General features: G+C 37.4%; 1 protein-coding gene across 1 annotated transcript in view; it reads right to left on the bottom strand.

The window, feature by feature from the left end:
• The window catches only part of CUNH8orf34 (chromosome unknown C8orf34 homolog), a 337,095-nt gene that overhangs the window by 253,887 nt on the left and 57,357 nt on the right, over positions 1–25,851 (bottom strand). The window contains exons 2-3 of the mRNA XM_040261349.1: positions 18,817–18,964; positions 7,004–7,135 (exon numbers count right to left, since the gene is read on the bottom strand). Of these exons, the coding sequence (XP_040117283.1) occupies positions 7,004–7,135; positions 18,817–18,964 (280 nt within the window). The remainder of the gene's footprint in view (positions 1–7,003; positions 7,136–18,816; positions 18,965–25,851) is intronic.

The following is a 25,851-nucleotide window of genomic DNA, read 5'->3' as shown; positions in this document are numbered from 1 at the left end:
CTCTTCAATTAGTGGTGCTGGAAAAACTGGAGAGCTCCACGTAAAAGAATGAAATTAGAACATTCTCTAACACAAAAACAAATTCAAAATGAATTAAATACCCAAATATAAGGCCAGATACTATAAAACTTAGAGGAAAACAGGCAGAACACTCTTTCACATAAATTGCAGCAGTATATTTTTGGATGCATCTCCTATTCTAATGAAAATAAAAATAAAAAAATTTTAATGGGACCTAATTCAACTTAAAAGGTTTTGCACAGCAAAGACAAACCCACAGCAAACATTATCCTCAACGGTGAAAAATTGAAAGCATTTCCCCTAAAGTCAGGAACAGACAAGGGTGCCCACTTTCACCGCTACTATTCAACATAGTTCTGGAAGTTTTGGCCACAGCAATCAGAGCAGAAAAAGAAATAAAAGGAATCCAAATTGGAAAAGAAGAAGTAAAACTATCACTGTTTGCAGATGACATGATCCTCTACATAGAAAACCCTAAAGACTCCACCAGAAAATTACTAGAGCTAATCAATGAATATAGTAAAGTTGCAAGATATAAAATCAATACACAGAAATCCCTTGCATTCCTATACACTAATAATGAGAAAGTAGAAAAAGAAATTAAGGAAACAATTCCATTCACCATTGCAACGAAAAGAATAAAATACTTAGGAATATATCTACCTAAAGAAACTAAAGACCTATATATAAAAAATATAAAACACTGATGAAAGAAATCAAAGAGGACACTAGTAGATGGAGAAATATACCATGTTCATGGATCGGAAGAATCAATATAGTGAAAATGAGTATACTACCCAAAGCTATCTACAGATTCAATGCAATCCCTATCAAGCTACCAGCGGTATTTTTCACAGAGCTAGAACAAATAATTTCACAATTTGTATGGAAATACAAAAAACCTAGAATAGCCAAAACAATCTTGAGAAAGAATAATGAAACTGGAGGAATCAACCTGCCTGACTTCAGGCTCTACTACAAAGCCACAGTCATCAAGACAGTATGGTACTAGCACAAAGACAGAAATATAGATCAACGGAACAAAATAGCCCAGAGATAAATCCACACACCTATGGACACCTTATCTTTGACAAAGGAGGCAAGAATATACAATGGATTAAAGACAATCTCTTTAACAAGTGGTGCTGGGAAAACTGGTCAACCACTTGTAAAAGAATGAAACTAGATCACTTTCTAATACCACATACAAAGATAAACTCAAAATGGATTAAAGATCTAAACTTAAGACAAGAAACTATAAAACTCCTAGAGGAGAACATAGGCAAAACACTCTCCGACATAAATCACAGCAGGATCCTCTATGATCCACCTCCCAGAATACTGGAAATAAAAGCAAAAATAAACAAATGGGATCTAATTAAAATTAAAAGCTTCTGCACAACAAAGGAAACTATAAGCAAGGTGAAAAGACAGCCTTCAGAATGGGAGAAAATAATAGCAAATGAAGCAACTGACAAACAACTAATCTCAAAAATATACAAGCAACTTATGCAGCTCAAGTCCAGAAAAATAAACGACCCAATCAAAAAAATGGGCCAAAGAACTAAATAGACATTTCTCCAAGGAAGACATACGGATGGCTAACAAACACATGAAAAGATGCTCAACACCACTCATTATCAGAGAAAAGCAAATCAAAACCACAATGAGGTACCACTTCACACCAGTCAGAATAGCAGTGATCCAAAAGTCTACAAGCAATAAATGCTGGAGAGGGTGTGGAGAAAAGGGAACCCTCTTACACTGTTGGTGGGAATGCAAACTAGTATAGCCACTAAGGAGAACAGTAGGAGATTCCTTAAAAAGATTGCAAATAGAACTGCCTTATGACCCAGCAATCCCACTGCTGGGCATACACACTGAGGAAACCAGAATTGAAAGAGATACATGTACCCCACTGTTCATCGCAGCACCATTTATAATAGCCAGGACATGGAAGCCACCTAGATGTCCATCAGCAGATGAATGGATAAGAAAGCTGTGGTACATACACAAAATGGAGTATTACTCAGCCATTAAAAAGAATACATTTGAATCAGTTCTAATGAGGTGGATGAAACTGGAGCCTATTATACAGAGTGAAGTAAGCCAGAAAGAAAAACAGCAATACAGTATACTAACACATACACATGGAATTTAGAAAGATGGTAATGATAACCCTCTATGCGAGACAGCAAAAGAGACACAGATGTATAGAACGGACTTTTAGACTCTGTGGGAGAGGGTGAGGGTGGGATGATTTGAGAGAATGGCATTGAAATATGTATACTATCAGGTAAGAAATGAATCACCAGTCTATGTTCGATACAGGATACAGGATGCTTGGGACTGGTGCACGGGGATGATCCAGAGAGATGATATGGGGTGGGAAGTGGGAGGAGGGTTCAGGATTGGGAACTCATGTACACCCGTGGCTGATTCATGTCAATGTATGGCAAAACTAATACAGTATTGTAAAGCAAAATAAAGTAAAAAAAAAAAAAAAAGAAAGAAAGAAACACACACACAAAAATAAAAATTAAAAAAAAATAAAAATGGAAACCATAAAAAAATGAAACAAGAACCCACAGAATGGGAGAAAATATATGCAAATGAAGCAACTGACAAGGGATTAATCTCTAAACTATACAAACAGCTCATGACAATATCAAAAAAACAAATAACTCAATTAAAAAATGGGCAGAAGATCTAAGGAAGACATACAGATGGCCAAAAAAGCATATGAAAAGATGCTCAACATTGCTAATTATTACAGAAATGCAAATTAAAACTACAATGAGGTATCACCTCACAGTGGTCACAATGGCCATCATCCAAAAGTCTACAAACAACAAATATGGAAGATGGTTTTGAGAAAAGGGAAAACTTTCACACTGTTGGTGGGAATGTAAATTGGTAAAACCACTATGGAGAAGAGTATGGATATTCCTTTAAAAAATCAAAATAGAGCTGCCACACAATATAGCATTTCCACTCCTGGGAATATATCCAGAGAAAATCATAATTTGAAAAGATACATGCACTCCAATGTTCACTGCAGCACTACAGTAGCCAAGACATGGAGTTAACCTAAATATCCATCCACAGAGGAATGGATAAAGAAGGTATAGTATGTATATACAATGGGATATTTCTCAGTCATAAAAAAGAATGAAATAACACAAAGAGTCGGACACAACTGAGCGACTGAACCGACTGAACTGACTGAATGCCATTTGCAGCCAACGTGGATGGATCTAGACAAGATCGTAACAAATGCTGTAAGTCAGACAGAGAAAGACATAAGTAGTATGATATCACATGTTTGGAATCTAAAAAGATGATATGAATGAACTTATTTATAAAATAGAAACAGCCTCACAGATTTGGAAAACAAACTTATGGTTACCAAAGGGTAAAGGTTGGTGGGGGGGATAATTAGGAGTTTGGGATTAATACATACACACTATTACATATAAAATAGATAATCAACAGGGACCTAATGTATAGTACAGAAACTCTACTCAATATTCTGTAATAACCTATATAGGAAAAGAATCTGAAAAAGAATGGATATATGTAGATGTATAACTGAATCACTTTCCCATACACCTAAAACTAATACAACACTGTAAATAAACTATACTCCAATGTCAAATAAAAATTATATTTTAAAAGTATTTATAAGCTGTTACCATGCAATAAAAACTAAAACTAATAAATGAACTCATTAAAAAAGGTTAAACATCATGACAAAGTGGGACTTATCTCATGAATATAATTAACATAAGAAAATTAATCAATACAATAATTGTGTTAACAGAATGAATTTTAAAATACACCATCATTTTGACTGATAGAGAAAAGGCTTTTGACAAAATTCAATATTCTATCATAATAAAACTCCCACTAAACAAGTAGAAAGGAACTTCTTCAATATGATAAAAGAAACTCACAGCTAACGTCATGTGAAAGTTTTCCTCTTAAGATGAGGAACAAGAAAGGATGCTGGCTTTCATCACTGACCTTCAACACTATTAAATTTCTAGCCCGAGCAAGTAGGCAAGAAGACAAAATAAACAGCATCAAAATTGGAAAATGAAAAATAAAACTAACTCTACTTGCAGATAAAAAGAATAACAACTTACTTGAAAAAATGAGCAAAGACTTCAATAGACATTTCTCCAAGGAATCTATACATACAGCCAAGAACATGAAAGGACATACAATATCATTAGTTGTTATAGAAATGTAAGTCAAAACAAGGTAACACTTCACACCCACTTGTATGATATAATATTTTTGTTATAAATAGAAAGTAACAAATGTTGGTGAGACTGTGGAGAAACCAAAAACCTTTATATTGCTGATGGGAATGTAAAATAGTACAGCCTCAATAAAATACAACTGCAATTCTTCTCCAGTTAAAACATGCAATGTGACCCAGCATTTCCACTTCAAGGTATATCCTCAAAATCATGGATCATGAGTATTCAAACAAGGGAAAAGAGGATGACAGAGGATGAGATGTTTGGATGGCATCACTGACTCAACGGACTTGAGTTTGAGTAAACTCCGGGAATTGGTGATGGACAAGGAAGCCTGGCGTGCTGTAGTCCATGGGGTTGCCGAGTCAGACACGAGTGAGCAACTGAACTGAACTGAACTGGGTGACTAACACGTTCATCCTAATAGAATCATATGATGTGTGATCTTCCTGTGATTGACTTATTTTACCTAATGTAGTATTTTCAGGTTCATTCCCATTGCAGCAGGTAATAGAACTTCATTCCTTTTTGTGGTTGAATCATATTCCATTGTATAGATAGACTACTTTCTGTTTATTCATCCATTTATTTTAGGATATTTTGGTTTTTCTACATTTTGCTATCATGAATAGAAAGTAGTCGGACACGACTGAAGCAACTTAGCAGCAGCATCCAATGTTGAAGGGACTGTTTCTTTTCTTACTAGCTTAGATGTCCTTGTGAAAAAACAATTGGCTGCATATGTAGATTCTTTTTTTAAACTTTTTATTAAGGTCAATTGATCTATTTTTCCATCCTTTCTCAAAAATCACACTGTCTTGATAACTACAGTTTTATAAAAAGACTTGAAGCCAGGCAGGGTAAATTCTCCAAGCTAGTTCATGTTTTTCAAGATTGCTTTAGAAAATCATGGTCCTTTGCCTTTCCAAATCCATTTAAAATAATATAGTCAATTTCAAGGGCCTGTAGAGCTTGGATAGAGATTGCACTTATTTCAATAAGAGGTTACTATTTGTTTCTCTGTTTTGTCTTTTCTTGTTTTTGTTTTGGGAGAATAAATCAAAACATTGAGCCATCCTATTTTAATAAACTTATTAACATTTTATTTATTGTTTTTTGTGCTTCTTTCTAGTGGTGCTTTATATATTACAACATACAACTGTGACTTACTACAGTCTATGTTCAAAAGATATTCTATTATTTCAGGAACAATTTATGTTTAAACAATATATTTCTAATTAATAACTCTGAATCCTATAATCTTAATACCACATTTATTATTAAAAATGCATGAGACTGTGTTAATAATTTTCCTTTAAAAAGCTAATAGTCCAGTGGAGCCAGAGGTTAAGAGTAGGGTACCTGAACAGAAAAGATATTAGATGCCAGCTCACCAGTAACATTTTGTGCCTACAGAACATCCATAAATAGCCACGTCTCTGCAAAGTGAAGAACCTTACAGCATTCTGTCCTCTAAGTGCTGAGATCCAGGACTTAGCTCTTTAAAATTAGCAAGTTCTAGGGATATGTATCAATATTTATCATTGGGAAAGAATGAAGACAGACAGACAGACATTTCCAAGGATAGAAAGAGAAATGTGAGACTGAGAACTGATTGATTTCATTTATTCTTTTATTCTTTTTTTTTTCATTTAACACTATTCATTGAGCCAGGAACTGTACTAGATATTACTGGGAATATGGTTGTGAACAACACATTTAAATTTTAAACTTGTATGCTTTTTTTAAATGTTGGGACCAAATATTATAAACCAACCTGGTGAAGCAGTATAATTTAGCTACAATAATAATTTTAAAAGAACATTTGTAGTTTATAATACTTCACATAATTCTCACTAGAATTTTGTGGCTGAAACAATTCTTTTTATAAGTGTCATTGTATAAACAAACAAACAAAAAAACCTCAAGGAGTTAATTTCAGTTATTTTCACAAATGTTCCAAATTCAGAATCCAGTTAGCACATAATGATTTTTCAAAATTTTCAAACAAAGATAAGTATTTTCTACCTATACCTTTCTCTGTTTAAATTAAAATCACATATCTCAGTCTGCAACAAGCACAAGAAACTGATGTTTAAGAACAGCTTTCAGGCTCTTTTGTCCTCAAAGAATAACTGACTTGCAACAAGATCCTAAGCTATATGACATGTTTATGCATATGTGATGGTAACAGAGCACTGGGAAAACTTAGTAGCTGGAAAGGCAGAGAGAAAGGAGGATGGGCAAGGAGGTACTTATTATTGTGGGAGAGAACAAATACACAACCTTCAGTAATAAATGAGTAGCACTTTAGAGAGACCCTGGATGAAGGATTTTTTTTTTTAATTTTGTTAAATGTTTTGAATAGAAATTCTCTTTACCTTCCCTCTAAAAGATTTGTTTTTATATCCTTTATTAAATGCAGGGTTGGTATTGCTCTGAATATGATAAAATACTGCAACTATTCATAAGAGGCAAGGGATCTGCTCCATGAAGTTTACATTCTTAAAAGAATATTATATTATACTCAAAAGTCTAAATCAATCACATATGCTTGAGAATATATGTTAATGCTAAAACAAATGTGAAATTCATTAGAATTCATAGGCAGAAATATCAGAAAAAAATTTGGCTTCAATTCTTACCTTTTCTTCACTTTACTAACACACACTTAACATACATTAAGTTAATATTTAAATGACAAATTTCCTTACATGATTTTGATTCTGGAGATGGTGGATAAATATTAGACACAGCAAGGTCACTTTTTGACTTTTTAGGCTTCTTTGCATTTAACTGCCAGGGTTTATCATAGTTTCTGAAATCTCTTCTTGTTCCTTTATGTTCTGTCAAACAAAAGAAAATACACAATAAAAACAATAAATGATTTCATGATTGATCAAAAATTAAATCCCTGAAGTAATTAGATATACCTAGCAAAAGCTATGCTGCCTTGTATCAAAATAATGCAAATATCCCAGACTATTACTTGCTTTATTTTTCCTGTAAATGTGAGTTTTGCATGTGATATGAATTAGTTTATATATTAATATGATTAAAATGATGTTAAACTGTACAATTATTTGAAAGTCTTTTTAAGGCACAAATTACTTAAAATAACATTCTATAAATGGGTGTCATACAATAAAGCACTGTATTTTGCTGTAAATAAAAACAACTAAATGTTTAAGTAAATTTTACTCATCTGATGTTACCTTATCTGTTATTCACTATGACACATAAAACCACTGGTGCACACATACATTTCCACTATAGTATTTGTTAGGGAAATTAAATAAATAGACTTGTTTACTCTTCAGAGACAAAACAGAACAGGCCTCTGACCTTGCTTCTAACCTTCTTGGACACAGCCCTAACTGGGAGTGACTGCGAATGACTGCCTGCTGTGAGTGCAGGACTTGCAGCACCATACATAAGATGGGGAAATGTTGAGATTGTTTAGCCCCTCTGGTGGCTCAGAGGTTAAAGCGTCTTCCTGGAATGCGGGAGACCCGGGTTCGATCCCTGGATTGGGAAGATCCCCTGGAGAAGGAAATGGCAACCCACTCCAGTACTCTTGGCTGGAGAATCCCATGGAGGGAGGAGCCTGGCGGGCTACAGTCCATGGAGTCGCAAAGAGTCCGACATGACTGAGCAACTTCGCTTTGAAGAGGGCCTGAACAGCCAAGTCCTAGGCTGTCAGGAGCCGCGTTAGGCATTACTGACAAAATGGAGGCACGACCCCAGCCCACTCTCCTCATTCTGCAGGCACAGACCCGGGATGAAGGAGTTAGGCCTTGTAATTCTGACTTGTTTTTTCCTCTCCTCGGCTGAGTTGACCAAAAAGGAATATTAAGGTGCTTATTGTTCTTGAGAAGAGCATGAGAAGGCACAAAGCCTTCTGCAACTGTGCTCAGAGAATAATCCATAAACTTAATCACTGACATTTGTTTAAGGACTTTTACAAAAGAGTGTTCCAGGATGAGCACATAGGCCTCAGCTTGAGGCCATGGGAGGGATTGCTATCTGAAGCCTATTTGTGAGGAAAATGTTTATGGCAAAGGAGTTTACTGAATTTAGGGCTTAGAAATAATTAAAAGAGTTAGAAGTTAAAGATTTAAGGAATGTTGTAAAGTTAGCATATTTTACCATAGCTTACAGAAGTTAGGAATTTTTAGAGATACTAGAGCTAGAAGTCTTTTAAATTAAGAGAGAGTGAGCTCAGGATGTTAGGGGCAAACAGGACTTAGGAAGGTAAGTAGTAAACCAAGGAATGTAACATGAGTTACAATGTAATCACAAGTTAACTATAGAACACATTACAGGAAGCAGATAATAGATGGTAAGGCTGATTCCCAGAGAATCACTGAAGCAGGAACTCTGTTTGAAGAGCAACAATGATTTATGGAGATAATAAATCTGGGTGAGGGGGAACTGAAAATGTCAAACCTCTGACCTAATGCTTTTGTAAAGTATAAAAGAAAATCTTAAACTTGAAATAAATAGGCAGTCCAAGAAAACTGAGAGGCTGCCTCATCGCCGACACTGTCCATCTCTTCAGGTTGAATCCCTGGATGCTAGAGCTGGACTCCGGCACCAGGCTTAAACTACATTACAAGTTTTATAAGACAAAACATTGTACAAGAGGCAGTGATCAAGACCATCCCCAAGAAAAAGAAATGGAAAAGGCAAAATGGTTGTCTGAGGAGGCCTTACAAATAGCTGTGAAAAGAAGAGAAGCTAAAGACAAAGGAGAAAAGAAAAGATATACCCATTTGAAAGCAGAGTTCCAAAGAAAAGCAAGAGAGAGATAAGAAAGCCTTCCTCAGTGATCCTTGCAAAGAAATAGAGGAAAACAATAGAATGGGGAAGACTAGAGATCTCTTCAAGAAAATCAGAGATACCAAGGGAACATTTCATGCAAAGATGGCCACAATAAAGGACAGAAATTGTATGGACCTAACAGAAGCAGAAAATATTAAGAAGAGGTGGCAAGAATACATAGAATAACTATACAAAAAAGATCTTCATGACCCCAATAATCACGATGGTGTGATCACTCACCTAGAGCCAGACATTCTGGAATGCAAAGTCAAGGGGGCTTTAGGAAGTATCACTATGAACAAAGCTAGCAGAGGTGATGGAATCCCAGTTGAGCTATTTCAAATCCTAAAAGATGATGCTGTGAAAGTGCTGCATTCAATATGCCAGCAAATTTGGAAAACTCAGAAGTGGACACAGAACTGTAAAAGGTCAGATTTCATTCCAATCCCAAAGAGAGGCAATGCCAAAGAATGCTCAAACTGCCGAACAACTGTTCTCATCTCAAACACTAGCAAAGTAATACTCAGAATTCTCCAAACCAGGCTTCAACAGTACATGAATTGTGAACTTCCAGATGTTCAAGCTGAATTGAGAAAAGGCAGAGGAACCAGAGATCAAATTGCCAACACCTGCTGGATCACAGAAAAAGCCAGAGAGTTCCAGAAAAATATCTAATTCTCTTTTACTGACTCTGCCAAAGTCTTTGACTATGTGGATCACAACAAACTGTGGAAAACTCTTCAAGAGACGGGAATACCAGACGACCTTACTTGCTTCCTGAAAAATCTGTATGCAGGTCAAGAAGCAACAGTTGGAACTGGATATGGGACAATGGACTATTTCCAAATTGGGAAAGGAGTATGTCAAGGCTGTATATTGTCACCCTGCTTATTTAACATATATGCAGAAATATGGTGTGAAACGCCAGACTGGATGAAGTACAAGCTGGAATCAAGATTGTGGGGGAAAATATCAATAACTTCAGATATGCAGATAACACCCTGCTTAAGGCAGAAAGTGAAGAAGAACTAAAGAACCTCTTGATGAAGTTGCAAGAGGAGTGTGAAAAACTAGCTTAAAACTCAACATTCAAAAAACAAAGATCATGGCATCTGGTCCCATTGAGAGAGTAACAGGCAGGAAGGCCAGGGGTCTCCAAACGAAGGAAATAGCCTGCAAGTGTCAGACATTTTTATCTCTCTTAAGCAGCAGGAGGAAACAAACTAGTGATATTTTTTCCTTCTCTATACAAATTTAAAAGGAGGTTTCTCTTAAAATTCTGTGTTGCCGTAGTGACACCTGGTTTCACCTGAAGTTAACCAATGTCTTTTTCTTATGGAAATGGTTATCTTAAGCTATGCTAATGTACTATGCATTTACCCCAAACTCTGTCTTCAAGTTGCCTTTTGGCTCAGAACCTACTTGATAAACCAGTATGTTATACTCTGATATTGTTCCTCTAATCTATGTAAATGAAACTATTTGTATGGTGATCTACCCTTCTTCAAGATTCAAGTTAACCATTTTATGGCCCAAGATAAACCATTTGGTGCCAAGATTATCCCAAAATACATCTTATGGGTGAAGGGCCTGGTGCCATTCTGAGTATTGAGACATTCCTTTCTTTCATTAACAGGCTGCTTGTGACTATATAATATCCAGCTGAAGACTAGCAGGGGGGTACTCTTTCTACCCCCTTCTGATGCCTATGTCAGAAGGTTTCTCTATCTCCTTTATACTTTAATAAAACTTTGTTACACAAAAGCTCTGAGCAGTCAAGGCTCGTCTCTGGCCCCGGATTGAATTCTCCGCCAGGGGCCAAGAATCCCGGTGTCATAATTCAACAACAACCTTTCACCATCAATTCATGGCAAACAGAAGGGGAAACAATGGAAACTGAGAGACTTTACTTTCTTGGGCTCCAAAATCACTGCAGATGGTGACTGCAGCCATGAAATTCAAAGATCCTTGCTCCTTGGAAGAAAGTTATGACCAACCTAGATAGCATATTCAAAAGCAGAGACATTACTTTGTCAACAAAGGTCCATCTAGTCAAGGCTATGGTTTTTCCAGTAGTCAGGTATGAATGTGAGAGCTGGACTATAAAGAAAGCTGAGCGCTGAAGAATTGATGCTTTTGAACTGTGGCGTTGGAGAAGATTCTTGAGAGTCCCTTGGACAACAAGGAGATCACACCAATCAATTCTGAAGGAAATTAGTCCTCAATATTCATTGGAAGGACTGATGCTGAAGCTGAAAGTCCAATACTTTGGCCACCTGATGCGAAGAGCTGACTCATTAGAAAAGACCCTGATGCTGGGAAAGACTGAAAACAGGAGGAGTAGGGGACCACAGAGGATGAGATGGTTGAATGGCATCACTGACTTGATGCACATGAGTTTGAGTAAGCTCCAGGAGTTGGTGATGGACAGTGAGGCCTGGTGTGCTGCAGTTCATGGGGTTGCAAAGAGTTGGACACGACTGAGCGACTGAACTGAACTGAACGAGTTGGACACAACTGAGTGACTGTACTGAATTAAACTGAGGCTGGCAATTTGGTTACACATTGATGATGATATCAGTTTGCGTCCATCCTGGGTTTATAAGGGGGAACCCTGAACTGTAATCTTTGAAGTCTCACACACAGAGCTGATACACTGCCCAGGACCTTTTCCCAGCTGGAACTCCAGACTGCTATCACATGGGACTTCTCCACATTGTTTAAGTCTGAATGTCAGCAAGTCCAATTTGGTGATGTATCTTCTGCTTTATTTCTCTTCTTTTAATGTTAGTATATGAAAGTAAGCTAGATAATTCTCTAATAAATATTTTTATTATTTATTTGTATATAACGAGTGGCTTATTAACAAATCCTTTGACCCTGAGACGAAAGTGAAAACTTTCGGCAAAACAGTATTACTGATTTTTTCCACTGTTCTGTTCACGAAAGAGTAGTTCAATCACCTTTACTGAAAGCTACAGTTCCCCTTCAAAGGTGGCCAGTATCATACCAACTTTCAAATGAAATGATCTTTCCAGGAGTTTATCCCTCTTGACATCTTTTCATCCCATATTTTTAGACAGACTCTTGTGGAGCTTTTTCTTCTTTTATTCTCAGGGCATTATATTCTCCTTCTTTGTCTTATTCATTGCTTCCTTATCTTTTATCTACATGACATTCCTTAGCTTCCTTCTACCTTCTTGTTTAAATTTCAATATTTTCAAATCATCCTAGCATATGCATGATTTATAAATCTTTCTCTGGCTACTCCCTTATAAACACCAAGTAGACATCATGAAACACTATAGAGAGCCTTCAAATTCTCAAGTTAAGTTTGTACTTAATGAGTTGTTATCCAGTTTTTCTACTGCAAACATCCCATTAAATACCAAAAGAAGTATAAATATTCTAAAATACTAGTAACAGAAACATTGGTCTATGAACAGAAATACTGGTCTGCATTCTGCCATAGACAGAATTAAGACAAAAATATAGACATTATCAGTAATAGACTGAAAAATATCTAGCCATTCGCAACGCTTGCCCCTACCTCAGATTCAGCTCCTGACATTGTTTCACAGTCTATCAGAATTTGTCTTTCTATATCCAGCCTAGGACCATAGTTTCTTCTAATGCAACACAGCTAAAAGAATTAAGAATCATGGACACAAAACACAGTATCTCATGATACAACAAAAAAATAAAAGCAGCCACAGAAGAATAATACACTGGATTTTGCAGCTTTTTAAATTCTCCACTATTGGAAAGAAAAAAACAATCCATATTAATTTGACTATCTTAGCAATGATACTGTTCTTATTTAATGTGTTGAAAAGAGATGTGAGACAGAAAGTCACTTGTCAGTTTCTCAAAGACCAATAGTAGCAGCCATGATCTCATCTGTCTCCCCCAAATTTTTTAAAACTATCTAAATAGTTCTAAGCTATATGGTAAGGGGACAAAATAGAATACCTACACTATTTATTGACAAACCTAAAACGAGATGGACTTCTCCATGGGTCAGCAGTAAAGATCCTCCTGCCTGCCAATGCAGGAGATCCCTGGTTTGGGAAGATTCCCTGGAGGAGGAAATGGCAATTCACTCCAGTATTCTTGCCTGGGAAATCCGATGGACAGAGAAGCCTGGAGGGCTGCAGTCCATGGGGGTCACAAAAGAACAGGACGTGACTTAGCAAGTAAACAAACAAAACCAATTTGAACATCCTTCATTTAAATTCAAATAAACAAAATAAATATTTTAACAAGGAAGATTCAACACAAAAAGCAAAAATACATCACTCAAGATATAGAAGAAATTCATAGTTTGAGGGAAGATTTACTATGAAAAAACCTTTAAATTTTAGAATATGGCTATTTTATCTTTTTAATACAAATAAAATAGACTCTGTGAAGCAAAAAGAAATGAGAAAAGAGATAAAACTGTAAAACTATAATTGCTAAGATAAATGAAAGAAGATCAAGAATACTGACAGGAAATTAAAATGCAATATGTACAATATTTGAATTTGTATACAAAGCCAGAAAGAGAAAAGTAATACTGTAAAAAATTGGATCAGTGACAGGGAGAATACACTTGACAAACCTCCCTAGAAGTTATCGATAAAGAAAACAATTTACACATAGCTGATTTTTCTGAAGAAATCAAAACAAATACAATAGAAGCATTAAGTACACAAGAAGACAACTGTTCTAGGATAAAGATGCGGGTTTGCTAATTGAAAGGATTCACTGGATAAAATGAAAAATAAGAAAAGAGACAAACATCCAGATGTGTTCCCAGTAAAACTTTTGAATATCAGAAATAAAAAAACAAATCCCATAAGTGTTTAATAATAGAGCATCTAAAAATAAGTAAAAACAAGGTTGCTTTCAACTTTCTCCTAGACATTAAAAGACAAACTTCTGAGAACATGTTAAGTCCCCAAGATGCTAGATAAATTTAAAAGCAAAAAGGGGGCACCTTCAGATATTTTCAAAAAGTATTAACCTAAATAGTTTGAATATTGAGACCTTTTCTAACTAATTATAACAAGCACCAAAAGAAATAATTCAAAATTATAGTTCAAGTTTAAACTGGCACTATTTACTGTCACCTGAATTATAACCTCTTCTACTAATACTCGTATCGAAGAATTAGTCTCTGCTTTCCTTCTCTCTCCTGTCATATCCTCCCCTCTAAAATCTTTCCTCTTCACCTTCTGGGGCATACATTCCATGATAAACGATAGTCCTCCGTCTTCAAATCCTCTCCTTCAAGAGAAGAGCCACATCAGTCTTTCCACAAGAGTGCTTCCTCCTCTGCAGTTTCTTGGAATGAAAGGTGTTCATCCCCTCCTCACATGTCACCTGCCATAGGCTGGGGTTTTCTGGTACCTCCACGGTGTTTTTTGGTTTGGTTTTGTTTGTTTGTTTTCGAGTGTAATTGCTTTACAATGCTGTGTTACTTTCTGCTGTTCGATGAAGTGAATCAGCTATGTGTATACATGTATCCCCTCCCTCTTGGACCTACCTCCCACCTACATCCCAAAGCCCACTCTCAACTCATCACAGACCACCAAGCTGAGCTCCCTGTGCTATACAGCAGCTTTCCACTAGCTCTCTATTTTATACATCATAGTGTATATATATGTCAATCCTAATCTCTCAATTCGTCCCACCTTCCCCTTCCTTACTGTGTCCACAAGTCCATTATCTATACTTGCCTCTCTATTTCTGCCCTGGACATAGGTTCATCTGTACCATTTTTCTAGATTCCACAAATATAGCAGCTAGGACAAGGAAGCAACCTAAATGTCCAATGACAGATGAATGGATAAAGAAGATGTGGTACATATACATGATGGAATATTACTCAGCCACAAAAAGGAGTGAAACTGGGTCATTTGTAGAGATGTGGGTAGGCCTACAGTCTGTCATACAGAGTGAAGGAAGTCAGAAAGAGAAAAGCAAATGTGGTCCATCCATGTTCAGCTGAACGTTTCTCCTCTCTTGTGGTAGGTGCTGCGTGTCTATACTGCTCACCACTCTTCATCACTGCATCTTTCTGCTCCTGATTACTCTTGCAGCCCTACTCAAGACACTGGCCCAGTTACCCTTAACCTTTCAACAAACAGAATGAAACCCTGGTGACCTCTTAATTTCTTAAACAAACCATGTATTGAGTATCACAATTCACTGTCCTTTCAAACCTTAAAGAACTTCACTTCTCTGAACTTCAGAGCCCACAAACTCAGGACACCCACAGGACTTTCTCATCATCTGGAATCATTTCCCCTCAAAAGTCTTGGTCCCAAACATCACAATTTCCCTGGCCTTCTCAATCTTTCATATTTTCACCATACCTTCCCTTACATTTGACCTCTTAAAGATTCTTAGTTCTCTGATCTGCTTTTTATGTCTAGACTGTTTCCTTGTTCCCTCCCTCTAATACTGGGCCACATGCTTTGATTGCTTGTACAATTTACCCACAGACATCCTCAACACCTTCATAAAACTGTCTGTCCACCCTTCATCCTCACTGCTGTACATCCACAGTTCTCATCAGTCTCTCAAACTGCTTTTCTCCCCTTCCTCCAAGCACTTCTGGGCACTGTGGGGGAAAAACCACAATCCTGCCCATAATTTCCATGATTATTACTTCATGTCTTGAATTTTAGATAAGCCCCTGGACTGCTTCAGTCTTTTTTATTTTCCTTTGCCAAGTCTCTTTTTATTCCCCAGGGTGACTTCACAATTGTTATCATTCACTTCAATTTCCATGATTTATTCCCCAAAACTCTTGTCCTTAGCAAACAACTTCACTTCTTAAAAAACTGGAAAAATATCGATGAAATATATCATCTCACACTTGCCTTATCCCAGTCCAGCTCCTACTCTAAATTTAAGCACAACTTCTTCCATTCTTCCGTTCTCATAATTTTAATGTGCACAATCCTGAATGCTATTCCTGAACTTCTGCCTTAACCCATCCACAGTTTTAGACTCATATCCAACAGCCTGTTGGAATTACCTACTAAGATGCCCCAAGAAATTCAAGTTCATCCAAAGAAACTGGATGAATTTTAGTCCTGTATTGCCCTCTTGCTTTATTTTGTTGTTGTTCAGTCACTTCGTGTCCAACTCTTTGTGACCCCATGAACTGCAGCACACCAGGCTTCCCTGTCCTTCACTATCTCCATCCACTATCTTCACTATATACTTTGTATTATAAGATTCCATCTTAGCAAATCTTACTGAAAGAAATTCTCTTCCTTGTTACAGAAATAAGCCTGCTATATTTAAAATGGATAACCAACAAGGACCTACTGTATAGCGTACAGAACTCTCCTGAACGTTATGTGGCAGATTAATGAGGGAGGGGATGGTGGTTTAGGGGAGAATGGATCCATGTATATGTATGGCTAAGTCCCTTCACTGTTCACCTGAAATTATCACAACATGGCTAATTGGCTATACTCCAATACAAAATTAAAAGTTCAAAAATAAATAAATAAATGTAAGAAGGCTGAGTGCTGAAGAACTGATGCTTTTGAATCGTGGTGCTAGAGAAGACTCTTGAGAGTCCCTTGGACAGCAGAGATCAAACCAGTCAATCCTAAAAGAAAGTCAACCTTGAAGTCATCAGAAGGACTGATGCCAAAGCTGAAGCGCCAATACTTTGGCCACCTGATATGAAAAGCCAACTCACTCGAAAAGATCCAGTTGCTGGGAAAGATTAAAAGCAAAAGGAAGAGCGGATGACAGAGAATGAGATGGTTAGACAGCATCACCAACTCAATGAACATGAATCTGAGCAAACTCTGGAAGATAGTGAAGGACGGGGAAGCCTGGCATGCTGCAGTCCATGGGGTCCCAAAGACTTAGATACAACTTAGCAACTTAGCAAACTGAGTTTGCTTAGCAACTGAACAACAACAACAACACATTCTCTCTCAGGAAATAAAAAGAAATAAGCTGCCATGATGCGAGAGCTGTGTGGAAAAGAACTGTGGGTTGTACCTATTTGTTTAGAGCAGCTGCTGGCTGAGACTCAGCAAGAAAACAGGGACTTCAGTCATATAATTGCAAGGAAACTAATTCTGCCAACAACCTGAATGAATTTGGAAGCAGATTCTTTCTTATTCCAGCCTCTGGATGAAGATACAACCTGGCCAACATCTTGATCTGTAGCTTTGTGTGATGAAACAGACAATCTGCTTAAACCCTCCACAGACTTTTGACTTGTGATAAATGGGAGCTATTAAATGTGTGTTGATTAATACTATAGAATTTAATACATTATTGTCTCTCCAGACACGATAACTTACAAACATGGGTTCCAATGAGTTTTAATGGGCTCATGGATGTTTATCTGGTCCACCTTCACAAGAATGGATTTCTCTCTGCACCTACAAACCAGAGCCTATGCCTAATACTCATCTTGCTAAGAATCTAACCCTATGAAAGTGACCAAGAAAAACCAAGAGTTCCCTCTTATTATACCAAAAGCTCATATTCTGGCTTCCTGTATGCAGCAGAGAACTTCTATATAGATAACTAACACCAGAGTTGTCTACATTCTGCAGAGAATACCCTATCCCTTACCCACTTTAAGCACCAATGTGAGAATACAGCCAAAGAGGACCAAAATCTTTTCATGGGATCCCAGAGGGCATGAAGAGAAGAGAAGCTACGGTGCTATCCCTAGAAAGCATTTGAAATCCAGTCAGTCAGATATCATGGGAGTCAAGTGAGGAGTTAGCTACTCTAGCCAAGGTTTGGGGGTGGGATTTGGGTTCGGAAGTAAACACCAAACTAACAGACCAGTGTGTAAAAGAAATAAGCTATCAGACACACATTTTATAAATAAAAATCAAAGACAAGTCTACCCAATTATCTCACTAGTGCTTACTGGAGAGGTAAGGTTGGTTCCTCAATGTTTACATTAAATAAATCAGGTTGAACTTATAACATAAGGTAAAATTAGAACTGAGGGAAACAGAGAATAATTATCCATTTAGGCTACAGAAAAGGTAACTCTAGAAATGTATTGTTTACCTTTTTGCCCAGAGGAGCTATAAGCGCTTAATTCAAATTCTTCATAAAAAGAGAATAAATAACTAAAGTTTAAAATAATTAGTTTGAATTCATATGAAATGAAAGCTTTCCATGCAAATCTGAATCTTACTTCCATTCAAATTGAATACAAAAATTCTCATGTTTGGAAGCCTAATAAATAACAATATATTCAAATTTGAGAATACTTTTTGACAAGTTCTAGCGTATGGTCGGAGAAGGCAATGGCAACCCACTCCAGTCCTCTTGCTTGGAAAAGCCCATGGGCAGAGGAGCCTGGTAGGCTGCAGTCCATGGGATCGCTGGGAGTCAGACATGACTGAGCAACTTCACTTTCACTTTTCACTTTCATGCATTGGAGAAGGAAATGGCAACCCACTCCAGTGTTCTTGCCTGGAGAATCCCAGGGATGGGGGAGGCTGGTGGGCTGCCGTCTATGGGGTCGCACAGAGTCGGACATGACTGAAGCGACTTAGCAGCAGCAGCAGCAGCAGCATATGGGTGAATACCAATGAATACATGAAACCATAGGTAACTATCTAGATTTACTTGTTATAAAAAGAAAGACTTTCATAAATTTTACATTAAATGTATTAACATTAACTGTAAAATATATCTTTTCATTTACCTAATATTTCACTTTCTGCCCAGAGAGCTGCAGATCCAGATAAGGTTCTTTGAAGTTGCCCACGGTTTCCTTGTTTTGACTGAAGATGGTCAATGAGAAATGGGATTGGCTGGTCAGGTGTCTCAGTTATTAACTTGGTCATTAATTCCTGAAGGCAGAGTAGAACATACATTTACATCTAATAACAGCAAACACATACACATCACTTACTATTACTAGGCACTACTTTACCTGCTCTATACACAACAACTAATTTAATCCTCATAACAAACTTTTCAGGCAGGTACAAGTTATTGGTCTCATTTTGAGGAAAGTAAATTGCCTACATTACACGGCTAATACATAGCAAAGCCAAGACATATTTGCAGTTTTAATATTTTATTTGTCCAAAACATACCAGAAGTTTAATTTCCGTTGAAAAATTACAGTCAAAGAAGTTTCAGATTACTATTTTGGGAGACACCATTATATATCAAATTTTCAACAGACCTCATCATACGACTTATATGCCAATGTCATTTTTCTTTCTTAACTATACATAAATATCCCCAAATGAAGAAAACGTTGGAATGAAAGAAACCAGTAACAAGTCACAGCTTCACAGAAACCAAAAAATATTTTAAACTGGTTCTTTAACAGAAGTTTCTTTTTTCAAAAGGCCTGAAAGTTATTAATTCTTTCTTGCTCTTTTTTTTTTTTTTCCTAATGAGTGAGGCAATGGAGAGTTCCATTTTTGGACCACTCTAATGATGCTTTAAACTGGGGAGAAGTCTGCCTAAGGGCAATATCTACACATTGCTTTTACCGGTCAGAAATGGCAAGAGCAAGCTCCAATTTGTGGTCAATTAGAATCCCCAGACTGTTCTTTTATCAACAGCTGCCAAGCCAACTGAACATCATTTTGAGCTGTGTAACTGGGCTTATGAACCTGCATACACCACTTTAGATTCCTGTTAGTCACATTTTATCTTGTTCAGTTTAGCTCAGCATTCTAATCTGTCAAGTGTCATTTTTTAAGTTCAGATTCTGTGAGAAGCAGTGGATTAGTGATACAGTGTGTATCAAGTATTAGCAGTGCTGATGGAAGGGATACTGGAAATTTCCCATCCCACTGTCTTTTATTGTTAGTGGCCTATTTCTTCTGCCTTGAATGTTCTTTTCTGGTATGTTTAGATTGCTGGCTTGTCATCAGTTCAGTTCAGTCGCTCAGTTGTGTCCAACTCATTGCAACCCCATGAACCGCAGCACACCAGGCCTCCCTGTCCATCACCAACTCCCGGAGTCCACCCAAACCCATGTCCGTTGAGTTGGTGATGCCATCCAGCCATCTCATCCTCTGTCGTCCCCTTCTCCTCCTGCCCTCAATCTTTCCCAGCATCAAGGTCTTTTCAAATGAGTCAACTGTTCACATCAGGTAGCCGAAGTTTTGGAGTTTCAGCTTCAACATCAGTCCTTCCAATGAAAACCAGGACTGATCTCCTTTAAGATGGACTGGTTGGATCTCCTTGCACTCCAAGGGACTCTCAAGAGTCTTCTCCATCACCACAGTTCAAAAGCACCAATTCTTCGGCACTCAGCTTTCTTTATAATCCAACTCTCACATCCATACATGACTACTGGAAAACCCATAGCCTTGACTAGATGGACCTTTGTTGACAAAGCAATGTTTCTGTTTTTTAATATGCTGCCTAGGTTGCTCATAACTTTCCTTTCAAGGACTAAGTGTCTTTTAATTTCATGGCTGCAATCACCATCTGCAGTGATTGTGGAGCCCAGAAAAATAAAGTCAGCCACTGTTTCCAGAATACATCATGAGAAACACTGGGCTGGAAGAAGCACAAGCTGGAATCAAGATTGCCGGGAGAAATATCAATAACCTCAGATATGCAGATGACACCACCTTATGGCAGAAAGTGAAGAACTAAAGAGCCTCTTGATGAAAGTGAAAGAGGAGAGTGAAAAAGTTGGCTTAAAGCTCAACATTCAGAAAACGAAGATCATGGCATCCGGTCCCATCACTTCATGGCAAATAGTTGGGAAAACAGTGTCAGACTTTATTTTGGGGAGCTCCAAAATCACTGCAGATGGTGATTGCAGCCATGAAATTCAAAGACGCTTACTCCTTGGAAGGAAAGTTATGACCAACCTACATAGCATGTTAAAAAGCAGAGACATTATTTTCTCAACAAAGGTCTTTCTAGTCAAGGCCATGGTTTTTCCAGTGGTCATGTATGGATGTGAGAGTTGGACTATAAAGAAAGCTGAGTGCCAAAGAATTGATGCTTTTAAACTGTGGTGATGGAGAAGACTCTTGAGAGTCCCTTGGAGTGCAAGGAGATCGAACCAGTCCATCCTAAAGGAATCAGGCCTGGGTGTTCATTGGAAGGACTGATGTTGAAACTGAAACTCCAAAACTTTGGTCACCTGATGTGAACAGTTGACTCATTTGAAAAGACCCTGATGCTGGGAAAGATTAAGGGCAGGAGGAGAAGGAGACGACAGAGGATGAGATAGTTGGATGGCATCACCAACTCAATGGACATGGGTTTGGGAGGACTTTGGGAGTTAGTGATGGACAGGGAGGCCTGGCGTGCTGTGGTTCATGGGGTCACAAAGAGTCGGACACGACTGAGTGACTGAACTGAACTGTTTCCACTATTTCCTCATATATTGCCATGAAGTGATGGGACCGGATGCCATGATCTTAGTTTTCTGAATGTTGAGTTTTAAGCCAACTTTTTCACTCTCCTCTTTCACTTTCATCAAGAGGCTTTTTAATTCCTCTTCACTTTCTGCCATAAGGGTGGTGTCATCTGCATATCTGAGGTTATTGATACTTCTCCCAGCAATCTTGATTCCAGCTTGTGTTTCTTCCAGCCCAGCGTTTCTCATGATGTACTCTGTATAGAAGTTAAATAAGCAGGGTGACAATATACAGCCTTGACATACTCCTTTTCCTATTTGGAACCAGTCTGTTGTTCCATGTCCAGTTCTAACTGTTGCTTCCTGATCTGCATACAGGTTTCTCAAGAGGCAGGTTAGGTGGTCTGGTATTCCCATCTCTTTCAGAATTTTCCACAGTTTCTTGTGACCCACACAGTCAAAGGCTTTGGCATAGTCAATAAAGCAGAAGTAGATATTTTTCTGGAACTCTCTTGCTTTTTTGATGATCCAGTGGATGTTGGCAATTTGATCTCTGGTTCCTCTGCCTTTTCTAAAACCAGCTTGAACATCTGGGAGTTCACAGTTCACGTATTGCTGAAGCCCGGCTTGGAGAATTTTGAGCATTGTCATCATTCAGTGTGTAATGATATCTTAAAAAGTTTACCCTAACAAATCTTCATAATCTTTTATCACCGCATTTAGCATTCTCCAGAATCATCTCATTTCATATTTCCTATTCAGTTTGTGCCTGTCTCTCTTCCTCCCCTACTACAGCACCAAGACACAAGAACCAACTGATCTGATTGCTACTCTTTCCTAAAGGCCTAGATTTTACAGAGCTCATAGCTGGTATTAAAAGAATGAATCAATATTTGGTGTATCAAACCCAGGGGATGACAGAGGATCAGATGGTTGGATGGCATCAGCAACTCAATGGACCTAAATTTGAGTAAGCTCCAGGAGTTGATGATGGACAGGGAAGCCTGGCGTGCTGCAGTCCATGGGGTCGCAAAGAGTTGGACACGACTGAGTGACTAAACTACTAAAGTCCCTTGCTGTCCTAATAAACAATGATTAAAGCATCCATAGATTTCTTAGCCCAGTAAAATACATTATTATGAACTGCTACACCAGAAACTGCTGTCATATCTCAGAGATATTTGCTGACATTTATAACAGTGTAGGAACACATGGATTTGTCTGATTAGAGGCTAAATGGATTTTGTAGATGACAAGATTACAAGTTGATCTCAGAGACATGGATAAAATAGTACAAGGTATCTCAAAACTGTGCAGACTGAACATAAAGTTGGAACTAAAAAGAGCAAAGGATTTCTACCACAAACACATTGTGAAGCAACATATTTGTCAGACAAATGAACATAACAAGTTTTTATATTCTGAAAAGTAGGTAAGCAAACAATCAGTTGGCACAGGTCTTCTTTACTTCTGTTATTTAAAATTGTAAATCATTTTAGGTTTTGCTTCTGTAGAAAAAATGTATTATATTCCATTTAAATCAGTTATACATTATAAAAGGACTTCCCTGGTGGCTCAGACAGTAAAGCATCTATCTACAATACGAGAGACCTGGGTTCGATCCCTGGGTTGGGAAGATTTCCCTGGAGAAGGAAATGGCAACCCACTCCAGTACTCTTGCCTAGAAAATCCCATGGACAGAGACTCTTGGTGCAGGCTACTGTCCGTAGGGTCGCAAACAGTGGGACATGACTGAGCGACTTCACTTTCACTTTCTTTCATATATTATAAAAGCAGTGAGAAAAAGAGAAAAATAAACAGAAAGACCAACTAAACTACTCTTGTCACAGAAGGCCTTTGCTTTACTCTGATAAAGCAAAATTAGGTCAGATGACAGGACTTTAACTTAAATTCAGAAACTTTCCATATAACTTTTAAGTTAAAAAAAGAAAGAAGCATAAGATCTTACAAGCTTTTTTTTTTTCTCTCCTTTTTTTAACTTTCAAGTTAGATGGAAAGTTTCTGGGTTTTTTTTTCCTCTTAAAGTAAATTAAAGTGTCCCTATACTGTCTTTATTTTTTTTACATATTTTTTATTGGAATATAGGGCTTCCCTGGTGGTTCAGCCGTAAAGAACCCACCTGCCAATGCAGTAAACACAAGTTCAATCCCTGGTTGGGAAGATCTCCTGGAGAAGGAAATGGCAACCCCCTCCAGTAATATTCTTGCCTGGGAAATCCCATGGAGAAAAGACCCTGGCAGGCTACCGTCCATGGGGGTCACAAAGAGTTGTACATGACTCAGTGACTGAGTACACCACATGCTTTGGAATATAATCACTCTACAAGGTTGTGCTAGTTTCTGCTGTAGAACAATGTTAATCAGCCACATGTATCCATATATCCCCTCTCTCGAGCCTCCCCTCATCCTCCTCCATTCCACCACTCTAGGTCATCACAGAGCACCGAGGTGAGCTCCCTGTGCTATATAGCAGCTTCCCACGAGCTGTTTTACACTTGGTAGTGTATATATGTCAACGCTACTCTCAATTCGTCCCCCACTCTTCTCTGCACTTCGTCCACAAGCTCATTCTCTACGTTTGAGCCTCTACTCGGGCCCTGCACATCGGTTCATCAGTACCATTTTTCTAGATTCCATATATATACGTTAATATATGATATTTGTGTTTCTCTTTCCAATTTACTTCGCTCTGCATGACAGGCTCTAGGTTCATTCACAAAATGACGACTGAATTTAGTTCCTTCTGATAACTGAGTAATATTCCATTGTATATATGTGCCACATCTTCTTTACCCATTCATCTGTGTTAAAACCTATATGACCCAGATACAGACTGGCTTCTATTTTCCTAACCAAAACCCCTTTAATGATATGTGCAAAAGTGGTGTTAGCTAATATTTTCAAGTTTACTATTACTTTTATGTATGTATATATTATTCTATATATGTATACATTTATTATTACTACTGCTATTGACATTTTATCATATGTTTTTATAGCATATGCTTTGATACAATATACACATTGCATCATTTTATTGGATTTATTTTTTCTGATTATTAAAACTGATAAATGTTCTCTTAATACAGTTTATTATAAACTGCAGTCTTTAACCTTGAATATACTATATTGAGACAGCCTCTGAATTGATATGCTTCCTTTTTTGCTAACCATAATTCTGTTACCTATTAAAATATATCATTTTTGAAATATAAATATATAGGAAGATAATATTATTTTTTAAATGTTGAAAAACAACCTAGAGAACATAAATCATTAAGTAACTACTGAGCATAAATTTGTATTATATGTCATGTAAATACATGGAAGTTAGGGCTTATACTATATAGAACCTTGTACTATATAGAACCTTGTCCTATATAGAACATGGTCATAATTAATAAACTGGAGAATGAATGCTAACTATCAATTAATAGCAGAAATGACTGTCTCAAAATGAATTTTAGTTTGAATGTCCACCAGATAAAAGTGGACCACCACCAAATGTCCACCAAAACCATGAATAAGTTGGTAGCTCATCACAGTCATTTATTATTAAATAAGTGAACAGTTAAGGCAACAAGTAATCATGACCCATTATAAATAATTTTAATAATAGATTCATTTCATTTGATGAAAACTATGGAATCCCTTGGTTAAAAAACCAAAAGCATGTGTATACACACAAACATCAAATTTTACATAATGTTCCTGGATGTTTACCCACCTAAGGGCTGACACTCAAAGGTTTCAATGATTCTAGGTTAAGAATCTTTGCTCCAGGTCCCACAGCAAATACAGAGCATGGCATTATGCCTAAAATATTACTTATTTACTTAATTACTTACTTGGGAATTAGTTACTTCTTACTTCATTTCCTGAGATAGAAGTCCTAGCCTCAGTAGAAAGTTATCAGGAAACAAAATTAAAACCATTTCCAAAATATCAGGACTTTCTCATTATATAGTCTTTTTGTTAAATCAATAAACATAAAGGATATTACACTCTAGTAATAATGGAGATGTGCATGCAAGCATGCTTAGTCGTGTCCGACTCTGCAACTCCATGGACTATAACCTGCCAGGTTCCTTTGTCCTTGGAATTTTCCAGGCAAAAATACTAGAGCAGGTTGCCATTTCCCCCTCCAGGGAATCTTCCGACCCAGGGATCAAACCTGCATTTCTTATGTCTCCTGTATTGGCAGGTGGATTCTTTACCACCAGCGCCACACGTGAAGCCTAATAATGGAGATGATGTCAATCAAACGTATTTTTCACTCAACACCCATAATTATCTTAAATATTAATTGGCATGTGGCACATTACCATCTGCAGGATATTTTAGTTCAAAACTGGCACTAAGATCTGATGAC

This window comes from Oryx dammah, unplaced genomic scaffold (genome assembly GCF_014754425.2).
Source record: "Oryx dammah isolate SB20612 unplaced genomic scaffold, SCBI_Odam_1.1 HiC_scaffold_19, whole genome shotgun sequence".
NCBI lineage: Eukaryota > Metazoa > Chordata > Mammalia > Artiodactyla > Bovidae > Oryx > Oryx dammah.
The sequence above is the reverse complement of the archived record's forward strand: the minus strand, read 5'-3'. Positions and strand labels throughout refer to the sequence as shown.